The 25323-nt window shown below is 32.9% G+C and overlaps 2 protein-coding genes and 2 long non-coding RNA genes across 8 annotated transcripts in view; 2 read left to right on the top strand and 2 right to left on the bottom strand.

Moving 5' to 3' along the window:
- LOC108736463 (glyceraldehyde-3-phosphate dehydrogenase-like) overlaps positions 1-899 on the bottom strand; it is a 38884-nt gene extending 37985 nt beyond the window's left edge. The window contains exon 1 of the mRNA XM_025980518.1: positions 340-899. Within this exon, the coding sequence (XP_025836303.1) occupies positions 340-816 (477 nt within the window). The 5' untranslated portion in view covers positions 817-899. The remainder of the gene's footprint in view (positions 1-339) is intronic.
- A 1502-nt stretch (positions 900-2401) lies between these two features.
- On the top strand, positions 2402-3468 carry LOC108736451 (glyceraldehyde-3-phosphate dehydrogenase-like). Its single transcript, XM_018468892.1, has one exon. It carries the CDS (start codon positions 2461-2463, stop codon positions 3457-3459), a length of 999 nt encoding a protein of 332 aa, XP_018324394.1. The 5' UTR covers positions 2402-2460; the 3' UTR covers positions 3460-3468.
- A 1393-nt stretch (positions 3469-4861) lies between these two features.
- LOC108736460 lies at positions 4862-19556 on the top strand. 2 transcript variants are annotated; one of them, XR_003232329.1, is made up of 5 exons: positions 4862-5038; positions 6226-6420; positions 16683-16810; positions 18953-19029; positions 19093-19556. It is a non-coding gene; the product is annotated as an uncharacterized LOC108736460 (long non-coding RNA). The 2 variants fall into 2 exon arrangements; XR_001937725.1 differs by lacking the exons at positions 4862-5038; positions 6226-6420 and adding an exon at positions 15968-16162.
- Positions 19557-20750: 1194 nt separating this feature from the next.
- The window catches only part of LOC108736454, a 52413-nt gene continuing 47840 nt past the window's right edge, over positions 20751-25323 (bottom strand). For all 4 annotated transcript variants that reach the window (XR_003232330.1, XR_003232332.1, XR_003232331.1 and 1 more), the window contains 4 exons: positions 23586-23727; positions 22823-22937; positions 21887-22019; positions 20751-21175 (listed from right to left, as the gene is read on the bottom strand). This is a non-coding gene — a long non-coding RNA (uncharacterized LOC108736454). The remainder of the gene's footprint in view (positions 21176-21886; positions 22020-22822; positions 22938-23585; positions 23728-25323) is intronic.

The following is a 25323-nucleotide window of genomic DNA, read 5'->3' as shown; positions in this document are numbered from 1 at the left end:
TCATTTCTAACCTTTTCTACCCACGATATCCTCATCATCCGCCTATAACACCACATTTCGAACGCTTCTAACCTTTTCTTTTCCGCCGCTCCCACTGTCCATGTTTCGCACCCGTACAACGCCGTGCCCCAAACATACACCTTTAACAACCTTTTTCGAATTTCTAAATTAACGGTTCGCAAGCATAGAAGTGACTTCTTTTTATTAAAGGCAACACGACCCTGCGCTATCCTCTGCTTTACTTCCCTACTACTACTGTAAGCAGGAAATACCACTGGATGACGATAGTATCATATTATAGGCATATTTGTTGTTTGATTCATTACAAATAACAAATACCTTAAGAATTGCTGCAGCACAAACGGCGCCGCCCGTGCCTGTTGCAATCACCTTCATGGAAGAATTATAATCGTCTGTATTTATTCCATACATGATAATGGGTGCGTCAGGTGAGGAAGCCGCGATAATAACCTTTTTAGCACCCCCGTTAAAATGTTGCGCCGCTTTTTCGGTTGTGGTGAATAATCCAGTTGCTTCGAAGATATATTCCGCTTCTTCGGAGTACCAAGGAATTTCCTTAGGATCGCTTTCCTTGTACACCTTTATTTTTTGATCGTTGACTTCAAGTACATCATCTTGAACCTTGATGTGTCCCTTAAAGCGGCCATGAGTTGAGTCGTACATTAAAAGATAAGCCATATAGTCGGCGCTCATGTTTACGTCATTTATGGCCACTATATCGATCTCTCTCTCGATACAAACACGTAAAAGTTTGCGCCCAAGGCGACCAAATCCATTTATTCCACATTTTACCATTACCGAGAATTTTTATTTAAAAAGACATGTACAGAAAATACAATAGTAAAGTCACAATATCAAATTTTGACAATTTACTGACAGCGAATGCTATGAAATAGAAATGATTTATTTTAGAGATTCAACGGACTGTGAACTCGCCGGACGCCGGATGCAGGAAATTCAACAATTGCATTGGTCGAGTAAAATTGAATATTCGACATGTGAAATCGATCTTCAGGAATTTGAGTTTTATTTAGCTATTATTAGAATTAAATACAGCTACTTATATCGATTATATATAAATAGTAAGAAGTAACTTCTAATTTTATTATTACCTACTCTACTTTTCTAGGAGTATGGAATGTATAAAAATAAACGTCTGTTTTACGTTCTTTTACAAGACAAATATTGACTTATTTGGGTAAAAACATTCATACCACGGTTTTTCCGAAACCTTCTTCTTGAAAATGGCCCTAAATGGTCCAAATGTGGAACACTTTTAATCACAGGGAAGGTGTTTTATACAGTTTCTTTTGTAAATAAATAGTTTTCGAGTACGTAACCTATGACAGTTACTGATCAAAGCTGATAGTAAAAATTGAGGAACAAATACATACTATATTTAGAGCCTCACTTATGAAAGCGATTAAGAAAGCTCTCACGAGGTGGGAGTAGTTTTTACACATCATAACGTAACTTACCCTACTTAATTTAAATTGCATTAGTTCGTATTATGCTAGATTAAGTAGAATAAGTTAGGTTATGATGGATAAAAGCTGCTCCTCTTTTAAAGTTAGAAAGCCCATGAATTAAAAATCATCCATTACAAGTAACTGTCAGTAAATGCCATTTTATGAGTATTGTTTGACTATTTACAATATTTCATTGAGTTTTATATCTGTATCCATGTATCATGATTTTCTAATGAATCTTATTTTAAGCCTCTAGCCATTGAAAATATAAAAATAATAGCAATTAAAATAACGACCTCATTGGGTTTTAACTTCTGCGCACGTAGACTGACCTTAATGGCTTTCCAAGTCAGATATTTCTGAGGATGTCATCTTTTAAGTGTCGAAACGCGTTTTAAGTTGTTAAACGTGTATGCAGAATTTTGGGATTTAATCCCTTTGAAACTATGTAAGCTTTCACGGCCGGCGTTGTGTACTAAATAATTTTTATCTATTAAGTTCAGTGCTTTTATTTAGCTTCTGCTAGATATTGCTTCATTTGATTTTCTTGCAGTGAAATCCTACAAATGGTGCGGTAAACGCCATCTATAGTACAATGCTACATTTTACGAATCACTATGTATCCAGGCGTAACTCACCACTACTCGATAGGCACGTTATCATAATCAAATAAAGAAATTCGAAGTGTTCTGTTAAGACAGCAGGTAAAAGTTGGTCTGTGTTCTGTTCAAACTGTCTGCGACCCGCTGATGAGATCCAGCTGGATCGAAATCGCGATCCGCGTCTGGCAGTTTCGACAGAATACTGAATACTTCGAATTTATTTATTTCTTGCAGTGCTTCATTTACTCGCCACAATTGGCAATAGCATAACATTTCCTATCAGTATAAATAAAATATGATTAAATGACATTGTCAAGTTTGTGAATTATTTGATTTTTAATATCGTTAAAATTTAATGTGTTCAAATTATGGCTAAAGTTGGAATAAACGGTTTTGGGCGAATTGGACGTTTAGTTTTACGTGCTGCTCTAGAAAAAGACGTAGACGTCGTTGCAATTAACGATCCATTTCTAGATCGTGATTACATGGTTTATCTCTTCAAGTTCGACTCGACTCACGGCAGATTTATCGGCGACGTGTCTACTGACGAAGATAGCATTGTAATTAACGGGAAGAAAATTCGCGTGTTCAACAAACGTGACCCAAGTGACATACCGTGGGGTGAGGCAGGGGTTGAATATGTCGTTGAATCTACTGGAGTATTTACAACAATCGACAAAGCGTCGGCACACTTATGCGGAGGAGCAAAAAGAGTTATAATAACGGCTCCGTCATGTGACGCGCCAATGTTTGTCTGTGGTGTTAATTTGGATGCTTATGACCCAAGCATGAAGGTGATTTCAAACGCTTCCTGTACAACTAATTGCTTGGCCGCTTTAGTCAAGGTTATCGACGATAATTTTGGAATTGCGGAAGGTTTAATGACTACAATACATGCGATTGCTGCGAACCAAAGAACCGTGGATGGTCCTTCCGGGAAATTGTGGCGAGATGGGCGTAGTGCTCAACAAAACATTATACCAGCTTCAACAGGCGCTGCCAAAGCGATTGGTAAAATTATACCCAAAATGAACGGAAAGCTGACAGGAATGGCTTTTCAAGTTCCTGTACCGGATGTTTCTGTATTGGATTTAACAATACGCTTGGAAATTCCAGCTAAATATGAAGATATAGCGAATGCTGTTAAAATGGCCGCAGAAGGCGACATGAAAGGGATTATAGATTATACGGAAGATGAGGTTGTGTCGTCAGATTTTATCGGTAACTCTCATTCTTGTGTTTTTGATGCTGCAGCAGGGATACCGTTAAATGAGACGTTCGTTAAACTGATCGCATGGTACGATAACGAATACGGATTCTCACACAGGATCGTTGACTTAATAAAATATATTTTTACAAGAGAATAAAAATTAATATGGCGGTAATAGTTACTTTTTTGCTTGACAAATTGGGAATGAATTTGTTTCTAGTTGTATTGAGTATTTTATTTACTTTGGTGATAGAACCTTTGCCACGGCCGTGGCTAGCGGGGGGGGGGCATTGTGGGGCAATACGCTACCTTGAAATCACAATACCCTACCTTAAAAATACCAAAGATACGTATGAACTTTTTGCATCTGTGACGACTAAAGGATGTAGCATTGCAGTGTGCGAATCTGTTTTCAACTTTAACTGCAATCAATAGGCCTCAAAGGCTGTCAATGGGTCACGAGAGAATGACTGGTATGGTATTTCTGACCTTTGAAAAAAAAAAGAACAAAATCAGTTTATCTGAACGAAGTTCTTTGCGTTTTTAATAAGATGGCGAATCGTAGAATTCGGCTGATTTAAATATTGTTTGTGTTAATTATTATAATATGTTTGCAGAAACAATATGATCTAAATGGTATTTTTGGTAGTATCTATTTACTCGTATCATCTCACCCAACAATTAATTATTACCTCACTCTCACGTAGACGTAAATTTCTACATCCAAATATGGAAGTTCAACCAGGTTGTTCGCTTGTTCTTCATAATTGAGGATTTAATAGTTCTTAGATACATTCGAGCCTAGCTACAACCCTGACTTTTACCTTGTTATGTTACTATCTTAAGATGATGAAATCAATTTCTTCATTTGGGTTAATAATAGATAATGTCCACTATAATTTGAAAAGGCGAAGCTCGAGTCATTAATTATCGATAGATATAAAAAACATTCAATAAAAAGAATTCGTAATTAAAGAAAGGACGAAAGATGTTTGTCCCACAGAATAACTGCCTTTATTAGACCATTTTTGACAACCACATTGTTCAACAATAGTTTTTAGATTAGGTTTGTGGTTTTAAAATTCCGAGGAATATAAGATAGCACAACTATTTAAGAATTTTATGCAAGAACTAAAATGAACAAATTTCCTTCATTTGTGGTGGTGGCTTCCAAAAGACTGGTTAGGGGAGTCAATTTAATAATGTTCAAATTACTTGAAAAGCGTTTGGCTTTTACTAAACATAAAAGTCAATCTTCTGTATAATCTTGGGGTTCCCCATACGCAATGGAATATCTATCGTTTACGGGACGCCCTGTATAGATCCAACAATTATTACTTTTTGTTATCCACTAGGTGAAAATACATTTTATTTAATTTTTCGATCAGCAAATGTTCATAATTTGCGTTATGTTCAAAAAGCAGTTCTGTCGGATCACCTTCATAAGTACTCTAGTGGAGTAACAATTTTAACAGTTGGAGAGTTGGCAAAATATATCGATGTTCCTTATCTCGATTAGCTTTAGTCGTTTCAGAACATTGTCGTTGGACGGTGTTTTGTATGATGTCATACACGATGGGTTAATTCTGGCCGAAAACGTAATTTTTAAGTAGTTAGTTACATTAAGTGAACCAGTATTATGCTGAGGCTTTTATAGGAATGACAATAAAATAATTAATTACAGTATAAACTGCAGAAAATGGATTTGAAACTACGGAAAATTTCCAGCATGAAAGGTAGGCGTTTTAATTTTGCAAATATGTACATAGTACACGGAGAGAAAAATTTTACAAAAATTACGATTATGCTGTCTCATAATTCTATGCTTTCTGGTAAAGTACAATGTATAAGGGGTTATCTTACAAAAATTATTGGATTAATATTGAATTTTGTCAATACATGTTTCTTGCATTCACTTTATAGTGACGAGCATGGTAATTTTTCTACTTTTTCTCCGTTTATGGTTGTAAAATCTTTTGCAAAATTGTTACTAATCTGTTACCAGTTAAAACATGCATAACACACGTTAAGCAGTTTTGATTTCAAATGACAATTTCTTATAATATTGACATTGAGATTAAGTAACTGAAAATAAACTTCTCGCTAATTTGTTAAGAGATGATATATAAAAAATAGGAGGAGATTAATTAAAAAATTAAAAGGAATACTCACCCCTAATTACCACAGTCTCGTGTTGATAATGCCCACGTGTGAAGTGGGCGAAACACGTGTCCGCTCATATAAAATTATTTGTGGTAATTAGGGGTGAGTATTCCTTTTAATTTTTTAAGATTATGTATAGGTTTGTATTTTGCTGAAAAGCATTTCCAAATTCCTTTTGCCCAGATTTTAATATTATAGGTAGGTACTCAGCGTTTAAATTCGATGGGCAGTATCCCTTGGGCCTTGGTCAGTATTTTTAATAGAAAAAGTAGCTATTTAAATTTTAATGTGCTGACTTCATAATAAAAAAATTAACTAACTTAATGTAACATAGAATAACTCCTTTACAATTTTTATGCTGAACCAGTTTAGTATTTTTATACTAACAGTTTAGTACATTAGTGAATTAATTTTTGAATTAAATTTACCCTCTACAGATGATAACAAATTAGTGATGAAAAATTAAATTTGTAAAATTTTCACCTTCCATTTTAACATAAAATTTGCACCTTTTCTTTACACAGGCACGAGGTCTATTCAAAAAGTAGGTATCCCGAATTTTGTGTTTTTTCAAAAATTATTTATTTATTCATGAATATCTATTTTGTTCCTTTCAAACTAATCCCTACCAGATGTTATACACTTGTGCCAAAGTTTCTTCCAATCCTCGAAGCACTTCAAAAAATTATTTTTTTGTGATATTGTTCAGCTTTATCTCCTCAATCGTAGAGTAGCGTCGTCCTTTCATGGGCCTCTTCAGTTTCAGGAACAAGAAAAAGTCACAGGGGCCAGATCTGGGCTATACGGTAGCTGCAGCATTATTAGTGTGTTACTTTTGGCCAAAAATTCGCGCACAAACAACGACGTGTGAGCAGGGAGGTTATGGTGCAAAAGTCAATTTTTGTTCTTTCACAAATCCGGGCTTTTTTGGAGGATTACTTCGCTTAACTTGCAGGTAATATTCCTTATTGACAGTTCTACCCTCTGGCAAGAACTCATGATGCACCACGCCCCTGCAGTCAAAGTAAACTGTAAGCAAAGCATTCGACCTAACTTGGCGCGCTTTTTTCGGTCTTGGCTCGTGCGGCAGCTTCCATTGGGATGACTGAGCATTGGTTTCCACGTCATAACCATAAACTTATGATTCGTCACTAGTTATCACCCTCTGGAGCAAATTTGGGTCATTGCGGACAGAGTATAACACCTCCTTGGCGATGTTAGTGCGATGCTGTTTTTGGTCAAAATTAAGCAATTTTGGTATGAATTTTGCGGCGACCCATCTCATGCCCAAATCATTGGTTAAAATCGAATGGTAGGAGCCAATCGATATGTTTAGGTCCTCAGCAACTTCTCTAACGGTGATTCGACGATTGGCCAATACTATTCTCTTCATTCCATCAATGTTTTCGTCTGTTGTTGACGTGCTCAGGCGTTCGGCACGCTCTTCGTTGTTCACATCTTTTAGGCCCTCTGAAAACATTTTGTATCACCGATAAACGTTGCTTCGATCCATGATGACATCACAGTCACAGTCAACATTCGGAATGCGTCCGCGCACGTAATTTTGTTTTTCACGCAAAATTTAATACAGATTCTTTAATCCATTTTCTGGAATAGGCAAAAATCGAAAACGAGCCAAAACACGTGCAAGCAAAGCAGCTGTCAAAAATTAATTGAACCTTCAGCCTGGCCGAATTTATCGGTACAAATGAGAGGTATGAGTACCAACATAACGCCACAAAAATTGAAACTTTTCTAACAGACTTCGTACAGCTTTTGATCCCATTACACAGGGGTGTTTGAAAACTAAACCTAAAGTTGTCAAAAACCAACAGCTCAAATGAAAAACATCAAACAGCTAATTAATAATTAATGGATTGATTGCAAAAGTGTTGTAGTTAAAGATTGATGGGGTAGTAACAAGCTTTTGACCAATAGATATTTCGATGATTTTACCCTTACCTTTGTTCTCATTTTTTATTCTAGTTTAGTGAAGCTTACTGTAAGCAAGTTACCTGAAATGCCTTTAAAGTTTTTATTGTAATAATAATATTGTCTTTACAATCATTTTCGATCACTAGCACTCAAAGTCATACTCATACTGCTGTTAGGAGGCAATTCGTACCGAAAGTTTTACTAAAAGCAGGAGGCAATTCCATTCTCGATAGGAGTACCTACTGGCGCGTAAAGTCAGAAGCCGGGTTCGATTCTCAGCGAGGATCTGCCAGCAGTTTCCTCATTAATTTGAGGTTATCTGTAGTGGGTAAAATTAATGCAAAAATTAATTCACTAATGCATTGAATTTAACCCTACAAAAATTGAAAGTGTTTCATGACCATTTAGTATTTTTATCTTGACTATTTTGGTAATAAGATACTGACCAAAGATGAATTTAAGTGTCTATTGACCATTTATACCACATTGCCTGAAGTATGTATGTATGTATGTGTTTCATTAGTACCATTCAAATTTTTTAGTTAGCGAGTAAAATTTTCTCATAGAATTGACTTAATTAAGTTTCGCTAAATAGCTTTGCAAATACTTTCGAGTGATGCAGAGTGGTAGTTAGCATCATTTCTGTTTTTGTTTTCTTTATGCATCGTATATATCTGCCGTTACTGCCACTAACAGCCGGCGGATAAGTCTGAAAGGCTTTTTAAACGAAATCAGTCTTCATGTACGTTCGTTGAGTGCGCTCGAAAAATTTCCAATTATACCTTTGAAAGAAACTTGTACCTCACTAAACTCATCAGATGCAGACGTCTGAACATTCTTTCTCCGGCTCACTAATAATAAATCGTTCGTTTGCCGTCAAAAAGTAGTCAGTTCGTTCTCTTTAAATTGAACCTCGAAAAATTAAAATATAGTAATTTTTATTTTAAATATGATTGTATGCAGAATGTGAGGGACGATATACAGTGAGGACGCATGTGTTGGAACAAATTGTATCATTCCAAATTATAGGGTTGTTCGGAAAGTCATTTCGTTTTTTTTTGTGGAAATGAAAGACAGTTTTCGTATAATAAACAAATACTTTATTAAATTATATATTGACCGTTCTGGTCCAACACCTTTTGCCATCTTTCTGGTAGTAGCATAATTCCACGCTTATAAAATTTTTGGTCTTTGCTGGCAAAAAACTGATCGAGGATGTTTTTGACCTCCTCATTTGAGGTGAAGGTTTTACCGTCTAAAAAATTTTGGAGTGACCGGAGCAAATAATAATCCGATGGTGCCAGGTCTGGAGAATATGGTGGCTGTAGCATTGTATCCCATTCAAGCTGTAAAAGCTTTTGGCGAGTGACCAAACTTGTGTGAGGTCTCGCGTTGTCTTGGTGAAACACTACACCTTTCCTGTTGATTAGTTCTGACCTTTTCTGTTGAAGTGCATCATTCAGTTTGTCCAGCTGATGACAGTAGACTTCCGAATTAATCGTTGTGTTATCCGGTAAAAGCTCAAAAAAAAAACGATTCCTTTAAAATCCCACCAAACAGACAGCATCACCTTTTTTTTGTGAATATCGGCTTTGGAAATGGTGTGAGCCGGTTCATCTTTTTTGCTCCATGACCTCTTGCGTTTGACGTTGTTGTACATATACAACCCATTTTTCGTCCCCAGTGATGATGCGCTTCAAAAACGGATCATTTTCGTGACGTTTGAGAAGCGAATCGCAGACGTCAATGCGGCGACACAGATTTCTCTCTGTGAGAACATGGGGAACCCATACATCGAGCTTCGAGGATAATCCCAGGCCTTTCAAGTGGTCATAAACTGTTGAATTTGATGAATTTAACCTCAATCCGATCTCACGTGTTGTTATTCGCCGGTTCACATCAACTAATGCCTTTATCGCGTCTTTATCAGCTTCAACCGGCCTTCCCGAACGTGGTGCATCTTCGACATCAAAATTGCCGGATCGAAATTTAGCGAACCAGTTCTGGCACTGGCGTACTGTCAACACACCTTCTCCATACACATTAGTCAATTTCTTTCTGGCTTGAACAGCATTTTTACCCATTCTGTAGTAAAACAGTAAGATATGTCGAAAATGCTGCTTATCGCTCTCCATATTTAAAAGGGCACCAACCAAAAACTACTGCGTAGAATTAATTGGAATTTTTCACACACAAGCCTTGCAATATGAGCTCTCAAAGCATATAAAAATTATACGGCTTAAATGTGAAGTTGGGTGCAAAAGAATACAATTAAATCCTCTGTCGGGAAAAAACGAAATGACTTTCCGAATAACCCGATAGTAACAAGTTTCTACTCCCGAGATGAATATGTACAATTTCCTGTCAGCCTGTACGAGTTGTAGTGAACAACTTCTCATTCCTTGAGGACCGACTATACACAGATATTTGTTATTCTACAGTGATGATGTGTGGGTTGGAACAAATTGATTTAAAATTCAGGGGTTTGTTTTTTGGAAAAACACTTCGACACGTCGACCATTATTTTTGCCAATGGGTTTATTTTTGCATGGTTTATTTATGTATACAAGATAGCCCAAAAATAAACGACTAGCACCGACTTTATTTTTTTAAATGACAACACCTATTTTTTATTACATTTTTGAATTCTGCAATTCTGAATTTTAACTATGTCTGATGTGCTTAGACCAACTACAAAATTATATATTAATACCCAGATGAACTATGCATTACCCAAATGCTGAAAACCCAAATATATCTACCAGCAGATTAGCTACAACTCCAACAGGATGGAGCACCCCCACACTATTCGCTAATAGTAATACGATATTACCTAACAATATTTTTCCAAATAGATGGATCGGAAGGAGATGAGGCGTTATCCAATGGCCAGTTAGGTGTCTAGACCTGATCAACATTAGATTCTAAAGTCTACTTGAATAAACCGGAGAATATTAAAGAATTGAAAAACAAAATTAGAGCTGAAATACAACAAATCCAGCCACAAACCACAACTAAAGCGTAACGAGACATTCAAGATCGACTTCCTATTGTCAGGAAGTTAATGATCAGCAATTTGAACATTTAATTAAATAATTTGTTCTATTGTTTAATAAATTTCCGAAAAACAAACAAACTTTCAATTACAAATGCGTTTGTTACAAGCTGCGCGCCTTCCAAAATTTGAAAAAAGTCATTTGTAAATTTATCAGTAACTGCTGACTTTAGGTATAGGACATGATACATGAAACCTAGATGTAATTAAAAAAAAAGTAGATGCTTCCATGTGAATAATGATGAGAAAGTTGTTAGTAATCACTTATTTTTGGGCCACCTTCTATGGCGGTCCTCAAGGAATGAGAAATTGTTTACCACAACTCGTACAAGGTGACAGGAAATTGCTTATATTCATCTCGGGAGTAGAAACAGTTACTAATTTAGAATGATACCTCTATCACATACGAGTCGAAAATCTACTTATTCTTAATTTATTTTTTTATTATTATAGGCTTTAATATTAAGACCAAAAATTGACATAATTTTTTTTTTAATTTTTGACTCCCAAAATTTGGATTTTTGTAAAAAGGAAATCGAAGTAAATTTTCTCGAATATGACGCATTTCCGACTTCCAAGTGATAGAGGTTAAATCATCCCTAATTATTGATAATTTCTTCTTCTGAGACGAATACGAGCAATTTGCTGTCACCCTATACATCATCACCATGTCTTTTTTAAAGACGAATAACCAAGAGAATTTGTATTGCGTAAGGATATAATTTTATGAATTGTAATGGTCTACACTCTACAATACATCACTTAAAAATTGTCAATTTTTCTGTGATACTAGCAACTTATTTTTTTATATTAGGGGCAAAAACGGCAGTTAGGAGGGTAGATGTAGGACTAAATTAGATTACTGTTCCCAAATAGTTAAGGATGTGAATTGTTCTAGTTTTAGAGAAATACGGAGATTAGCTCAGAATAGGAGAGAGTGGAGTCTTAGGACTGACGGTCTTATGATGATGATGATGAATGTGTAGTATGTCACTGATTTGCAATGGACATCAATTATTACAAATAAGCTATAAGCGTCAGTGACGGAAGCTGTCAATTGAGGAAGATGGTGTAGTTCCAAACCTATTTCATAATGAATTTTTTGTATAATTATTTTTCGGTGAATTTTTCCGATATTTTAATACTTAATTATTCTACTATTCAGGGCGGCGACGAATCCAACAAATCAGAGGTCATTAAAGTCGGTCCAGCCATTCTTGAGATATAAATGGTGTAATTAACCCAACTTTGTTTTATGAATTTATATTTAAGATATACAGGCATGCAGCAATAGTGGATTGTTCTAAAAATTTCTAGTACATTTTGTGTTAATATAGACCGTATGATCTGGAATGATTGAGGTTAATCGATTTGACAGTTGCTTTTTTTCCATGTCGATGCAATTATTTTCTAAATACTTGAATGTTTTCTGAACTAAGGACAGGATGAATGCCGAATTTTTCCGCATTTATATCTACATGTTTTGCAATACTTTTATTAACTTTCTACCGACTTCAAAAGAAACGAGGTGCTCTATCTGTTTTTCGAGTGTATGTTACGCGATTTCTTCGCCGATTGTGAACCGATTTTAATAGGCCATATCCTAAAGGCAGTTTCTTTTAATTTAAACAAAATATTGGATCTCTAAAGGCAGAAAATTAGGGAATGATTCCCATTTTTAACTTTACAGTTTATGTTTGTACATGTAACTGAAGCCCGGTATTGAAATTGGTTTTCATACGAAAATATATTTAAATTATGTTTAGGTATGTTTGATATTACATAAAAGTGAGCATATTAAAACAGTAATTTTTTATTTAGTCACACGAAAAAATTCGTACAGAAACTCAAAGTTATAGTTTTATTTAAATTTTTTCGCTGATTAAATGTTCTTTAAGTAGTAACTCAAGGTTCTAAATAATCTTTGTCAACATGCAGAGAAATTACTTGTACAAAATTCGAAATCGTTGAGACAAGCCGTTGTATCTTCGTGAATAATAAGGCCATAGTGCTTGCGAGTGACGTCAGCACTAGTCGACCGAGCAATCTTGCCGGTCCAGCCGGCATCATACGAGCGTAGATTTCGAATGTTGTGAATATTTAAAGACTTTCAGTTTGAAAAATTTTTTCAGGCTTCAACAGAACACTTCATTGCATTTCGTAAAAATACTTGTAAAGAGAAAAACCAAATTTTTATAGTCAATAATAACTTATAGATATACAATATCAACAATAGAATAACAACCACAACACGCGAAAACCAATTTCTTCCAATTTAATAGTTACAGTTTTTATTAACGAAAAAAGCAGCTCATTATTTATTTTACTTGTTGGGCTTATATAGATAGGTAACCTCTTTTAAATTCGATACCATGTACACAAAGGCACAATTTGCTAAAGAAACAGTGCCAACAACACTTCCTCCTTTATGGTCTAAATATGGTTTTATATGAATTTCGTCTATTAATACAGTTACGTACTTATCATTTGCATCTAATAATTGTAACAGATTTTTGGCGTAAATCAGATCAGTTCGTTTTTCCTAGAATGTCGGATCAGTTAATAAAGACACCCAAATTATTTTAATTGAGGCAGTATCAATAAGTTTGAATTTCTTAAAAATTTATAACTATGTGGAGTAATTGAATTAATAATAGAAGTCACAACTAAAGTATCATTCGAATATCGGAATCTTTCTTTAACGAATGTGTGCAATTTTAATTGCTCACATGTAAAATTTAATGCTGGTTTTCTTCACATTTTATCGATTCTATTAAAACTGTAACATGCTATACAGATTTTTTGGTATCAATAATTACTTTGTCTATATCATGCTTATCTATTTCTGTGAAGAAAGACTCGATTTCGTTTATATTCTTTGAGTCAAACGGAATTTTGATATTCCCCACTCAAAATGGAATTCTTTTCTGTTAAAAAACATTTGCACATTTAATTCGGAATTTATTATAACGGAGTAAGTTATAACAGGTCCAGCCGAGTATACTAATTTAAATATCGTTATGTTTTCGTAGTCTAATATTTTGAACCAATTATACGAACTGAAAACAGTCAGAAATCCTTCATTCGCACAATAGGTGAAAGACTTTCCATACGCTTTAAAATCAATTTTACTATGCAAAAAATTTTCGCTTTCAATAATGTTTAACTTTTGTCTCTGCTTAATCGCGAGTGAATATTTGTTGACAGATAATCAGGACAATTCGAAAATAAATTAGGAATTGCTCCCGGCTTCAATTTAAGATATTTCAAATTTATTACAACAATTTTACCTGTTTTGGGAATCCTGAGCAGTTGAAACGTGGAGAACACTATCTTTCACAAAATGTAATTCACAAACTTTACTGGATTTTGTAATAGTTTTAGAGGAATGGAACGAATCCACTTGTTACACAGATCAATGTCTGCTAGAAAACCGAAAAAAGCTACTTTTGGGTCTTTATCATAATTGCACCGACATCCCGAAACACAACACCTATGAGGCATTGTAACACTATCACTATCATACAAGAATGTCCAAAAAATTCGGTTAATACACATTCAAATAATTCACGAAATGCAAACTTCTTAGGAATGCGTAATATGGCGTAATACTGTTTCACCAGTTAAGCCACAAGTGCATTTCTTATATGTGATAGGTATGCATGCTAAGAAACATTGGTCTTCGCGCAGGTCGACATTTACTGTCACGGGCTACTTTTATTCAGTTGTTTGGCCTTATTAGTCACGAAGATAACGAACAAGCTCAGGCTAACTACTCTACGCAGTTCTTTTCTGATATTGATAATATAACTAGGGTTGCCACCCGTACTTTATTATAAAGTATTGTACGTTATTTAGGGTAATTGTACTCTATACTTTATGCGACAAATAAAGTACACGAAAATACTTTATTTCAGAGATTTTAAGATATTATATAATATACAGAAAAGGGACGGTTGTAAGAATTTTTCCGTAAAATATAATGACAGAGTTACTGAGATCGATAAATAAATAGCTTAATTTTAATGACTCAAACTGATTATTTACACTTAGCAATATAATTTAAAAAAGTAATGTTAAATTTGATAATTTTGTGAAAATAGTCGAAAAATTAAATCTGAAAAAACTTAATGTAAATATGGATGATTTTTACGGAGAACTTTGCGGAGTTATCAACCTACTGCACAAAAACAGCAGCAAGTATTTAATAAGAGTGGTGATAATTACTCAAATTTGTTTATTACTTTAATCTTTCATTTTTACTGTCGATTCCCGCCATATCTGCATTTACAGAGAGAGTTTTTTCTATGATGAATGACAAATGGCGGAATGAAAGAAATAAAGCGTCTCAAAATCTGATAAAAAATGAACTACTTATTTACTTTAACTCAAATCTAGACTGTAGAGATGCTGTGGAATTGTTTAACAATGATAATTATTTGTTAAAAGTAATGAAAAATATGTTTTAAAGCAAAATGATAGAGTAAAATAAATTGTACTCTATTTGACACAGCGTACTTTTTTTCTACCTTTAATAACCAACGTCCTTTATTTATGTAATAAAAAAGTGGCAACCTTAAATATAACCCATGAACTTTCATTATTTTGTAGATTTTCTGAAGGCGTACAACACTTAGTAAACACTTTTTTTCTGTAAAGTTAATAAATTATTTTTAAAAATCGAAGATACCATATTTATACACATTAATTTGTTAATAAAAAATTTTCCATTTCAAAAAAGTTAAGCCTAATATACATTACATTCCTAACAACATTTCTAAACACCCTGCATTTAGCTTAAACCTAGAGACATTTTTTAGCAAAAATTACGTTTTTTTCATGCTAATTTTACTGGACTAAATGCAGGCTGACTTTGGCTACAAATTTTCCAGGGTAACTTTAGCCTACCTGGTGACCCTGCTTGATTTATTTACATTTAGATCACTTTTAACTACTTCTAGTTTGATATAGTAATAACATGTTTCTAATTAATCTGTTAACGTTTCCGGGTTATTAATTTTTTTATTTAAAACACTGCCAATCTTTAGAGATTTTAATTTATTTTGCATGTAGAAGTCTTCAGCATTATATGTATCGAATGTTGTTACACTAATAAAGGTCATATTAATTTTTTCAATAAAAAAAAGATAGATTGCAAATTGTATTTGTTATGTGTCCAATCTGCATAATTCATATTTTATATTAATTTATTTAAACAAATTGTAGGTAATGATGTAGATATTAGGATTTAAACAAATATACGGTCAATTTTTCTTTCGTACCTATTCGTAACAATACGTAAAAGTATTTGTGTGGTTCGTTATCATGTTATCGATAAAAGACGCCAGTGTAATCGTGACCTCTACATATCGTCCTTTAAAAAAAACTTAGAGATGTTTAGTCATCCGATTCAACTAAGAAGTATTTTAGTAGAATTGAAATTTTAACAGTTTGAATTGGTAAAAATATCGTTGTTGTTTATCTTCCTCTATCGAACAGAATATTCATTCGTTTCGTAGCATTGTCCTTTAGAGGTCTATTGCTTAATTTTGCTAAGCACGATCAGTGTTAAAAACACAATTTTAATGTTAAAATAAAATTACGTGTAAATGTGTATTTTAATGATAACAAGAAAATAATTGGATGCTGTAAAAAGTTAGTGTAACAGGTTGAAAATTCTACGGAAAATTTAATTTCAAAATGGAAGGTAGGCGTTGTTGTTTAAGATTTATACTTTTAACAAAATTTATGTAAATTCTACTAACTTGTTGTATATTAATTAAAACTGATGTATCTATGAAAGCTCTACCTATATTAAGCATTTTTGAACATAGAAGGATTAATAGGAATCTAAATTTATAGTTACACAGAGAAAACTAAATTTTATGACAATGCAAAAATTGCAATTTTCGAAAATATATGACCGAATTTGCCATTGAAATAGTAGAATTTATTAGGTAACTTGTAATAATCTCAATTTTGAGATGTTTTTTCTTTTAATTTTCTTTTTTTTTTTCTTGAATATTACAATTCAATTTGTAATATCAACTAAAATACCTAGTAAATTTATTTTGGGTCCAAATTGTAATTTTTATTATTTTCGCTTGCGAAGCAATGGGCTAGTAGAATAAATTGTAAATATCGCTTTAATATTTAGGAAAATTTTCCTTTTTCATTTTCTCCGTGTAATGGGGTACCAAGTAAAATTATTTTTTATTCGCCCTTAGGGAAAAACGTTGGCTGGAGTTCCAAGAACCAGAATTTTCCGATTAGCTTCAAATTTTTATCAGGGACTACGCTACACTGGATTAAGATATTTATCTAAAAGGATTTTGAGCGGTTCAAACTGAAAGAGGTGAAGTAAATTTTTTATTTTATATGTAGGTAATTTAATGATTAGCTATATTTGGTATTACATAAAAGTGAGCATACTAAAACAGTAATTTTTTATTTACTCACACAAAAAAAATCGTAGAGAAACTCAAAGTTACAGGGGGCCTCGCGAGGCCCCTTTAAATGCGAGGCCGAGGGAAAGTGGCCACTTCGCTCACGTCTAGCTACGCCACTGCATTTGTCCTTCCTTTTACTATTTATTTGTTATTAATAATTTTTTCGCACCCTAATACTTATTTCTCCGAAATTCATCTATAAACGACATTTTTTCCTGTAGGTACTATTGGAGTCAAGCAGGTATAAGTACAATCTTATTTTAAAAAAACTAACTTTCTCACACATTCATGAAATTACCTGTACGCAACGGTAAGTTTCAAAATTAATAAACAATTTATAGTTCAATTCATTAAAAAAAAGTTTAAAATTATAACTGTTTTGGTTGGCGAGATAATTCTTTTTTATTCACTGATGTCGTTTATTAAAAATGTTTGCAGTTTGAATTAAATAAATTTAACAAATATGACGTTTAGGGTCGTTTCGTTTAAAATAACAAAATAGTCGAACACTTCCAGTTGTACTAGCAATGCCACGATATTAAAAATATTTTTATTAAAAATGTGCCTTTGATTTGTTTTTTCTTATGTTTCCTTTTAATGAACGTTTAGATTAATTATCTTTTATAATAATTATTCTTCTTAAGATAAACTTACTGTAAACTGTAACGAGAGTTTGTGTTGTACATATATTTGAAGAGTGTAGTGTTATTTTTTCAGTTAGACTATACTATGTAATACAATTAATTTACATTAGTTATATATTAAAATCTTCTTATTGTGTCATGATTTATCGCTTAATAATGTAGTATCAAATTACCATATCACTGACTAGTATGCACTTTGACGAACTGGAAAAATTGCATGTTTTTGCAAATATCAATTTATTTTTATTTTGCAAAACTTTCAAAGTACTCTTGTGTTTATTCTTTTTTAAATAAATACTTAAAATATTCGTACTATCTACGTACATATTGTAATTAGATATTTTTTTATCATTATTACTTGTTATAATGAAGTTTTTCCTTTTTTGTTTAAGTGAATGAAAATGAAATGTAAAAAATATGCAAGCTAGAAAATCTTGGAAATTTGACTTTAGNATTGAATATTATTGATATTTTCGTCCCAGCTGTCGTCATCGACATCGGCACCCATGGTTGCCAAGGAGTTAAGTAAGGTGCGATTATATCTTTCGATTTGACCGTTGCCTCTAGGTAACGCGACGGCGTTAAGGTAATGTCTCATTCCTCGTTTCCGACAGAATTTTTGGAACGACTTTGATGTGAATGCCGTCCCTCGGTCGCTAATCACCCGACGGGGAACCCCAAAAATCTTAATTACCTCACTTAGGTATTTTAATGCGTGTTTAGTTTTAGTGTTTTTTACTGGGAAAATTAATATAAATTTTGTAAATGCGTCTATAACAGCAAAAATGTGGGTATTTCCATGCTTGGTCTTGATAAAGGGTCCTAGGTGGTCAATGTGGATAGTATGAAAGGGCCGACCGACTTTAGGAATGGGATTCAAATATCCCGGTTTAGATCCCGAAATTGATTTGTAGTATAAACAATGCATACAATTTTTGACGTACTTTTTGACAAAGCGGCGCATATGCTTAAACCAGTATTTGGACGAAATAAATTCGAATGTTTTTTCGTATGCAAAGTGCCCTATGTCATCGTGGCACAATTTTAAAACCTGATATCGTGCCACGTCAGGTACCACCCACTTAAGGCCAGTGTTCGTGATTTTATAAACTATTCCCCCTTTTAAAGCAAAACTGTTGAAAATATTTTTGTGTTTGTGTGACTCGCCAGTCATCAAAGTAGTTTTGAGTGTTTGGATTTGTTTATCAAGTTGCTTTTTTATGTCTGAAAATTTAGGACCAATTGCCAGTTGCAGTACATTTCAAAATCAGTAATAATTTTAAAATCGATTAACAATATAAAGTCCTCCTTTATCTTTTATCCTTATAAAATTCAGATGTTTTAGTTTAAAGTAAAAATAAATGAAAAATATGAGTTTGTATATTTGTGTATTCTTTGTTTCAGATATTCGAATGAATAGTAGTGGATTTTCTGCCATGAAAGGGGCCAACCGAAAAATATGAAGCTGGGAATGTGATCTGGTGAGTTATTTTATTCGCTATGGAAAAAAGTACACAAATGCTTAGACTTATGCTTTATTTCAGATCGATGTTGGTGGTTTACTTTTAGTAATCGAGTTCATGAGTTGTGACGTAGTCCTCCCGTTTTCCATCAAACTCCAAAACAATGGATGGCATTTGCGATTTGTCTGATTGGTGTGAATGGATTTCTTTTTATTTGGCCTTTAGTTTATAATTCGTCTTAATAACGTCTTAACAAATGTGGATTTATTGAACAAAATTTATGTTACATAACTTACAGTTGTTTCTTTTTTAAAGTATTCCTGTTATTTTAATTTAACAGTTAATGATTGTCTAGCACTTCCTTGTAAACGATTTTTTTGAATTGTATTTAACTAAAGAAAAGTCGTTGTTATTTTTTACTGTCTTACCTTAGCAAATGAATTATGATCTCATATGAAATATTTATTTGTCTTTTATGCATTTTTGTTTAGTTTGTATTTCAGGTTTATTCACTCAATAGTTTTTGTAACGAATTCTTCAGTAGTTTCCCCTTTAGTTTCTTAAAAAAAATATTTTAAGGAGTATTAACTTCACTATTGGTTTCAATAAATCTACTTTTAAAATCTGTATTGAATATTTAAGATACTATATATTTATTAATTATTAATAAGATATTCATGTTTCATATTTTAATAATATATTTAGTTCTGTGTATCTATCATATAGATAGTTTTAGAATACGATAGAATAAGGTTATTTATTTTAATATTTATCACACATTTACATTATGCATTTACACTTATAGATATTATTGTAATATTAAATATTGGAAATGGGGGATTTATTGTGGGGAGTGAGTGTAGAAAGTGTCAAACGGTGAGCATATGACAATGAAACAGGGGTGCAAGAGTAGAGTGAATGTGTATAAAAGAGTGAGAGTATCAATGAGAGCATGCAGTAGAGATATGAATGAGAGAAACACGAATGCAAGTGAAAGGGTGAAAGTGTAAATGAGGAGTGGGTACAAATAGGAGAATAAAATGGGCACGAATGAGGATGTGGGAATATCAAGAGAAGGGTTGTGAACATGTTATGAAAGTGGATGTATAAATGCGAGCTTGAAAGGGGTTTGAATGTTTGCGTGAGGGGTGTTAATTACGTGAGAAATAGGGGATAAATATGAGTATGAGAAACATCTCATACTCTCATTTACCCCTCGGTTTGAATGAGGGTAAGAATGTGTAAGAGAGTGGGGGTACGAAAAGAGGTGTAAATGTGTGAGAAAGTGGGAGTTAATAAGAGTATGAGACGTGTGGGTACGAATGAGGATGTAAAGGTGTGGGAGTGTGGGGTTATGAATGAATGAACGCAAGAAAGGGGTATAAATGTGTGAGAAAGTGGGAGTTAATAAGAGTATGAGACGTGTGGGTACGAATGAGGATGTAAAGGTGTGGGAGTGTGGGGTTATGAATGAATGAACGCAAGAAAGGGGTATAAATGTGTGAGAAAGTGGGGGTAAATGAGAATGTGGGACCTTTCCCATATTCTCATTTACCCCTCGATGTGAATCTCGGTGTGAATGAGCGAGTGCATGGGGAACGAATGAGAGCATGAAAGGGGTGTAAATGTGTGAGAGAGTGGGAGTATGAAAGGGGTGTGAGTGAGAGTGTGAATGTGCGGGAGGATAAAGGGGGCAGGACTTTCAATAAAATAAACGAAAACCTATGTTACTTGTTTTATTTAAAAAAGACAAAAATGAATTTTTCACGTCTACCAGGTTTAGCGCGAAAGATTTTTTAATTCGAAGACCGTCCGGGACAACGCCCAGGACGTGGATGCGCCAAAATTCGAACAAGAGGTCTCCAAACACGAAATTTGGTAATTCTGAGATGCTGAGTTTTAGTCCCTTTGAGATTTGAGTCTCAAGTCTTCAGAACAATGTATCCAAATAGATCCATCGTCCTGGAGACATTGAGATTCAAATCCCGCCGTTTCCAAGACTCAGAATCTCAGAAATTACCTAATTCCGAGTTCTGGAGACTTCGAGTTCGAAGATTGACGCTCCAGATCACTCCCGACCGAATGCACACGCAGTGCACTGTAGTTCCCTGATGGGTGGTGGAAAGCAACGTCTAGATGACACCAGCTGCTGATAGTGCTGTCACTGCAAAAAAGATTATTATTTATTAGACAAAAATCAACAAGAAAGTTAAAAATTTATATAGTCTTATTTTTATTTGTTGATTGCAATTATTTGTTTTCATTTGCAATGCCATTAATATTTAAAAAGTCTTAATCTATACAGATGTTAAAATTCAAGTTCAAAGATAAGAAATCCGTCTAGAATGCAACAAAATCATCTGAAGTGAATCTTAGAAAAAGTAAAGATACTTAAACTTAAAAGAAAAAAGTTTAAATTAAATAAATGTTTATTTTAAATAACACAATATTGCAAACATTTATTTAACAACTCATACTTCTTGGTGTAAACAAGTAAAAAGGAATTAAAATCAAACTGGCATTATACAAGAAAATGTGAACAAATAAACAACTAATTTTAAGACATTTTCCATTTGAATTAAATAAATGTTGCTTTAAAATAACAAACGTGATTTAAAAATTTATTTATAAATTCACAGTAATTGCAACTAATAAAGAATTTAAAATCAAACCGGCATTATGCAAGAAAAAGTGTAAAAAACAGTTAATTTAAAGACCTGTTTCAGTCAAACGTTTGAAAAAGTCATTTTATCGTTTAATGCGCAAAAAATAATAATATACAATAAACTTTTAGAACGCAAAATAAGGGTAGATATACAATATTTCGATAAATAAAAATGATGCAAGAAAATATTAAATATTAGAAATAACATACCGATGTTGACGGAATCCACATTCAATTCCTCTTTTAACATCGCCGCCGTGATCCAATCGTTCTATGGCATTGCCTTCTCAGCTTTGGCGCTCCAAGGAAGCTCCTTCACGGTTCAGGAAGGAAAAATAAAATTCTGTAACAAAAGTACATATGAATTTTCAACAGCTCCAAACAAACTTCACAGTTTTCTACAAATTTTATACTTTTACAAGTATTATTCATACGATGAGTTCTATAACAATAAATTATCCCAAAAGTCAAAATCAAACTACTAAATAATACTTAAGCCTCTGCAAACGTTTACAATTTTGTATTACTATCAAATTATTTTTCAATTACTTTAATGAATTAAATTAATAGGACTTCAGAGTTGACTATCATATTCAAAAAGTCAAATTTAACATTAAATCAGTATCAGTATCAATTTTTCATTTATAGTTACATATCCTAAATTATTTATAATTAACTTCTTGTGAAATAAAAGACAATTTCTATCAAATACAAAAATTGAAATATTACAAAATTAAACTAGGAAAGTAATGTAAGAAAAATACCAATCAAACAAAAAACCAGGAAAAATACAAATTTCGTTTTCCTTGAAAGGGTTTAAAAGTTTAGTATGGTACCAGACAAAACACTTACAAAACTGAAAATTATTAAACAATGATTTCGTGATAAATAAGAATATTTACCAACACTACGGTAACAAATAATTGGAAGTAAAAAAAAATTTGAAACGAAAATTTATGACATTTTGCTTTTTATGTGGCACAAGCAAAAATGCAAAATTTGATAAACGAAATATTCATTGAACAAATCAAAACATCCCTCAAAGCTTTAAATTGCATTTATTGGACTTACATTACTTTATTATTTGTATAAAGGGATGGCTGAACTTTTCTATACCACACTTATTTTTCAAAAAATGATGCCTACCTTTAATGACTCCAATTACATCTATGCTCGGTTCTCAGCCTTTCACTAATGTAGACTTACGTTTGAATGATCAAAAAGGTCAACCCGAGATGTCCAGAACGCTCTTTTGGTTGCTCTGAAATATGAATCTTATGTATTTACAACGTACACATACTAAGAATATAAACGAATATTTGAAGTTTCTGTAGTTGCTTAAATGACTAAAATAGAAACTATTAAAATCGACTATGGGCGCAACAGCAGAAGGTCTCAGGGTGCCTGGGCACCCCCGACTCATAGTGGGTACCTCTCGCTCATGATGAGCACCCTCAGGAAAAACTCAAGTTCATTAAAACCTCTTAACCCGAATGAATGAATTATCCAGTAAATGAGAAAAAAATAACAGTTTTTTGTAATTGTTTAGGGTTTGCTGTTTCAAAATAACTTCAAATTTGTAACTTCGAGATACTAATAACAAAAAAGGAAAAAGTAAAGAAATAGCGGAAATAAACAAAAGAAGAAAAAAGAATATTTTAACATTTAATTTGATCTCTCGATAAAAAATGTAATAAATTTCAATATTATCGTTCAAATGCACAAAATACTTTTTAATAGTTTGTTGGGTATTATTAACCAAAAAAATAAAATAAGCAAATTACAATTATCGAGATTTGCATTAAACTGTAGGAAACATAAAGAGGAGTTTATTTATCTTATTTATTTGGAATATAAAATGCAATTTCTTCAAACGATAAAGAAGTTGGAGAAAATGAAAGATTGTTACCTTCATTCCCTTAACTTCTAAAAACTCATGACCAATTTGCGTAAAACACATATGGCTGCAATTGGTTCATAATTTTTCTTCCAACACTGGCGTTCCACCTAACGAGCTTTCTATACAATTCTTGGAAAAAAAACAGATGTAGCTGTAACAAAATTAAATAAACATTAACATCAAATAAAATAAAATGTCGGTAACAAATTAAATTTTCCACAGTTATTAAAGGAATTTTTACTGATTAACTGAAATTACATTAATATGAAAATCTTTGGTTTTATCAACCAGGTTCAATTATCTAAAATAATCAGGTCTTTATAAAACAAAACTTAATATAAATTAATCCTATAATAATATACGTCATACAAATTTTAGGTATCTACGAAAAATTGAAATATAAGAATGGATTTCATATTTTAATGCAAACAAACAATAAAAATCATACAGCTCACTATATGTCCTTTTTTAATTATAAACACTAGCCTGAAACTTCGTGAATTTCTTCTAGTGTAAAATATTTAATATCCAAATTAATAAAACAATTGGCCTACAGAAATTCTGATCCCAGATGTATATACATGTCAAATTAATGGACGTATAAAAATTTAAGAACAATCATGTGATTTACACTCAATGTGTAAAAAATTATTACCACAATCAAACGGTCATACAATCTGCACAGTTTTTAAAGTCTACTTTAGGGTGTAGGTCAATTTCACAATAAGCTTTTTATTGATGAATAACCATTAATTTCTTTTGTATTGAAATAAAACGTAAAAATGCACTGGATATGTGACCTAAAATATAAATAAAAAATTGAAAAACATCGTTGTTCCGATTTTAACAATTTTATATTTATCATTATGATTATTGCATTCAGAGGCATTATGCACCATAAACAGAAAACACTATTAGCAATAAGTCAATTGGTCTATTTTCTTAAATTACAAAAATACAATACGAAGTAATTAAAAATTCTTTTTGTATACAGAACCAATCGTAAACCAGCAAATAATCAATTTTTGATCTCCACCCTTTCACCGCCTCATAAAAACACACTTTTGTTGTTTAGCAAGATAATCCTCATCCCTCCGACCCATACTTTTTTCCCTCCAACGGATCTTGAAAGACTGTTTATGTTTATTCATACAAAGTGTATTACTCCGTTTCAACCCTTTCTTTTTTTTTTTTAAATTTCACCTTGGTGGACACCCAGGGTATTGGAAGAATGTTTACTCAAAATATAAATTGTTTAGGTCCAACGGTTGAGGCTGCGCTTTGTTTGACAGTTAGTTTAATGATACTGTTTTATATATGTTAGGCCCGAAGACCGAAAAGTTAGTTGTCAATAATTGAATTGTTTCCTAAAAACTGAAAAATGGATGAAAATTCATTTGTTTTATAAGTACAATATAAATCTCATTGTACGCAGGTAGAAAGCGGCAAATAATACAAGTCGAACATTAAGAACGCGTTGCGAGCGTTTAACAATTGACAAAACGCGTTCCTGCTGTTTAACAGTTACCAGAACGCGTTGCGAGCGTTTTAAAACAGCCAAAACGCGTTCGGTGAGCGTTTTCGGTCTTCGGGCCTAACATATATAATACATGTATTGTAAAAATGTAAGTATTTTTTGTTTCTTTTCTGCAGGTTACACAATATCGTGTAATTTACAAGTTTAGGGCCTATAAGCTTCTAAAAAACGCTCATAAAAATTCTAAGCCGATATGATCATTTTATTGTG

The sequence above is a fragment of the Agrilus planipennis genome, unplaced genomic scaffold, assembly GCF_000699045.2.
Source record: "Agrilus planipennis isolate EAB-ADULT unplaced genomic scaffold, Apla_2.0 scaffold127, whole genome shotgun sequence".
NCBI classification, from domain to species: Eukaryota; Metazoa; Arthropoda; class Insecta; order Coleoptera; family Buprestidae; genus Agrilus; species Agrilus planipennis.
This window is presented reverse-complemented; position numbering and strand designations above follow the sequence as displayed.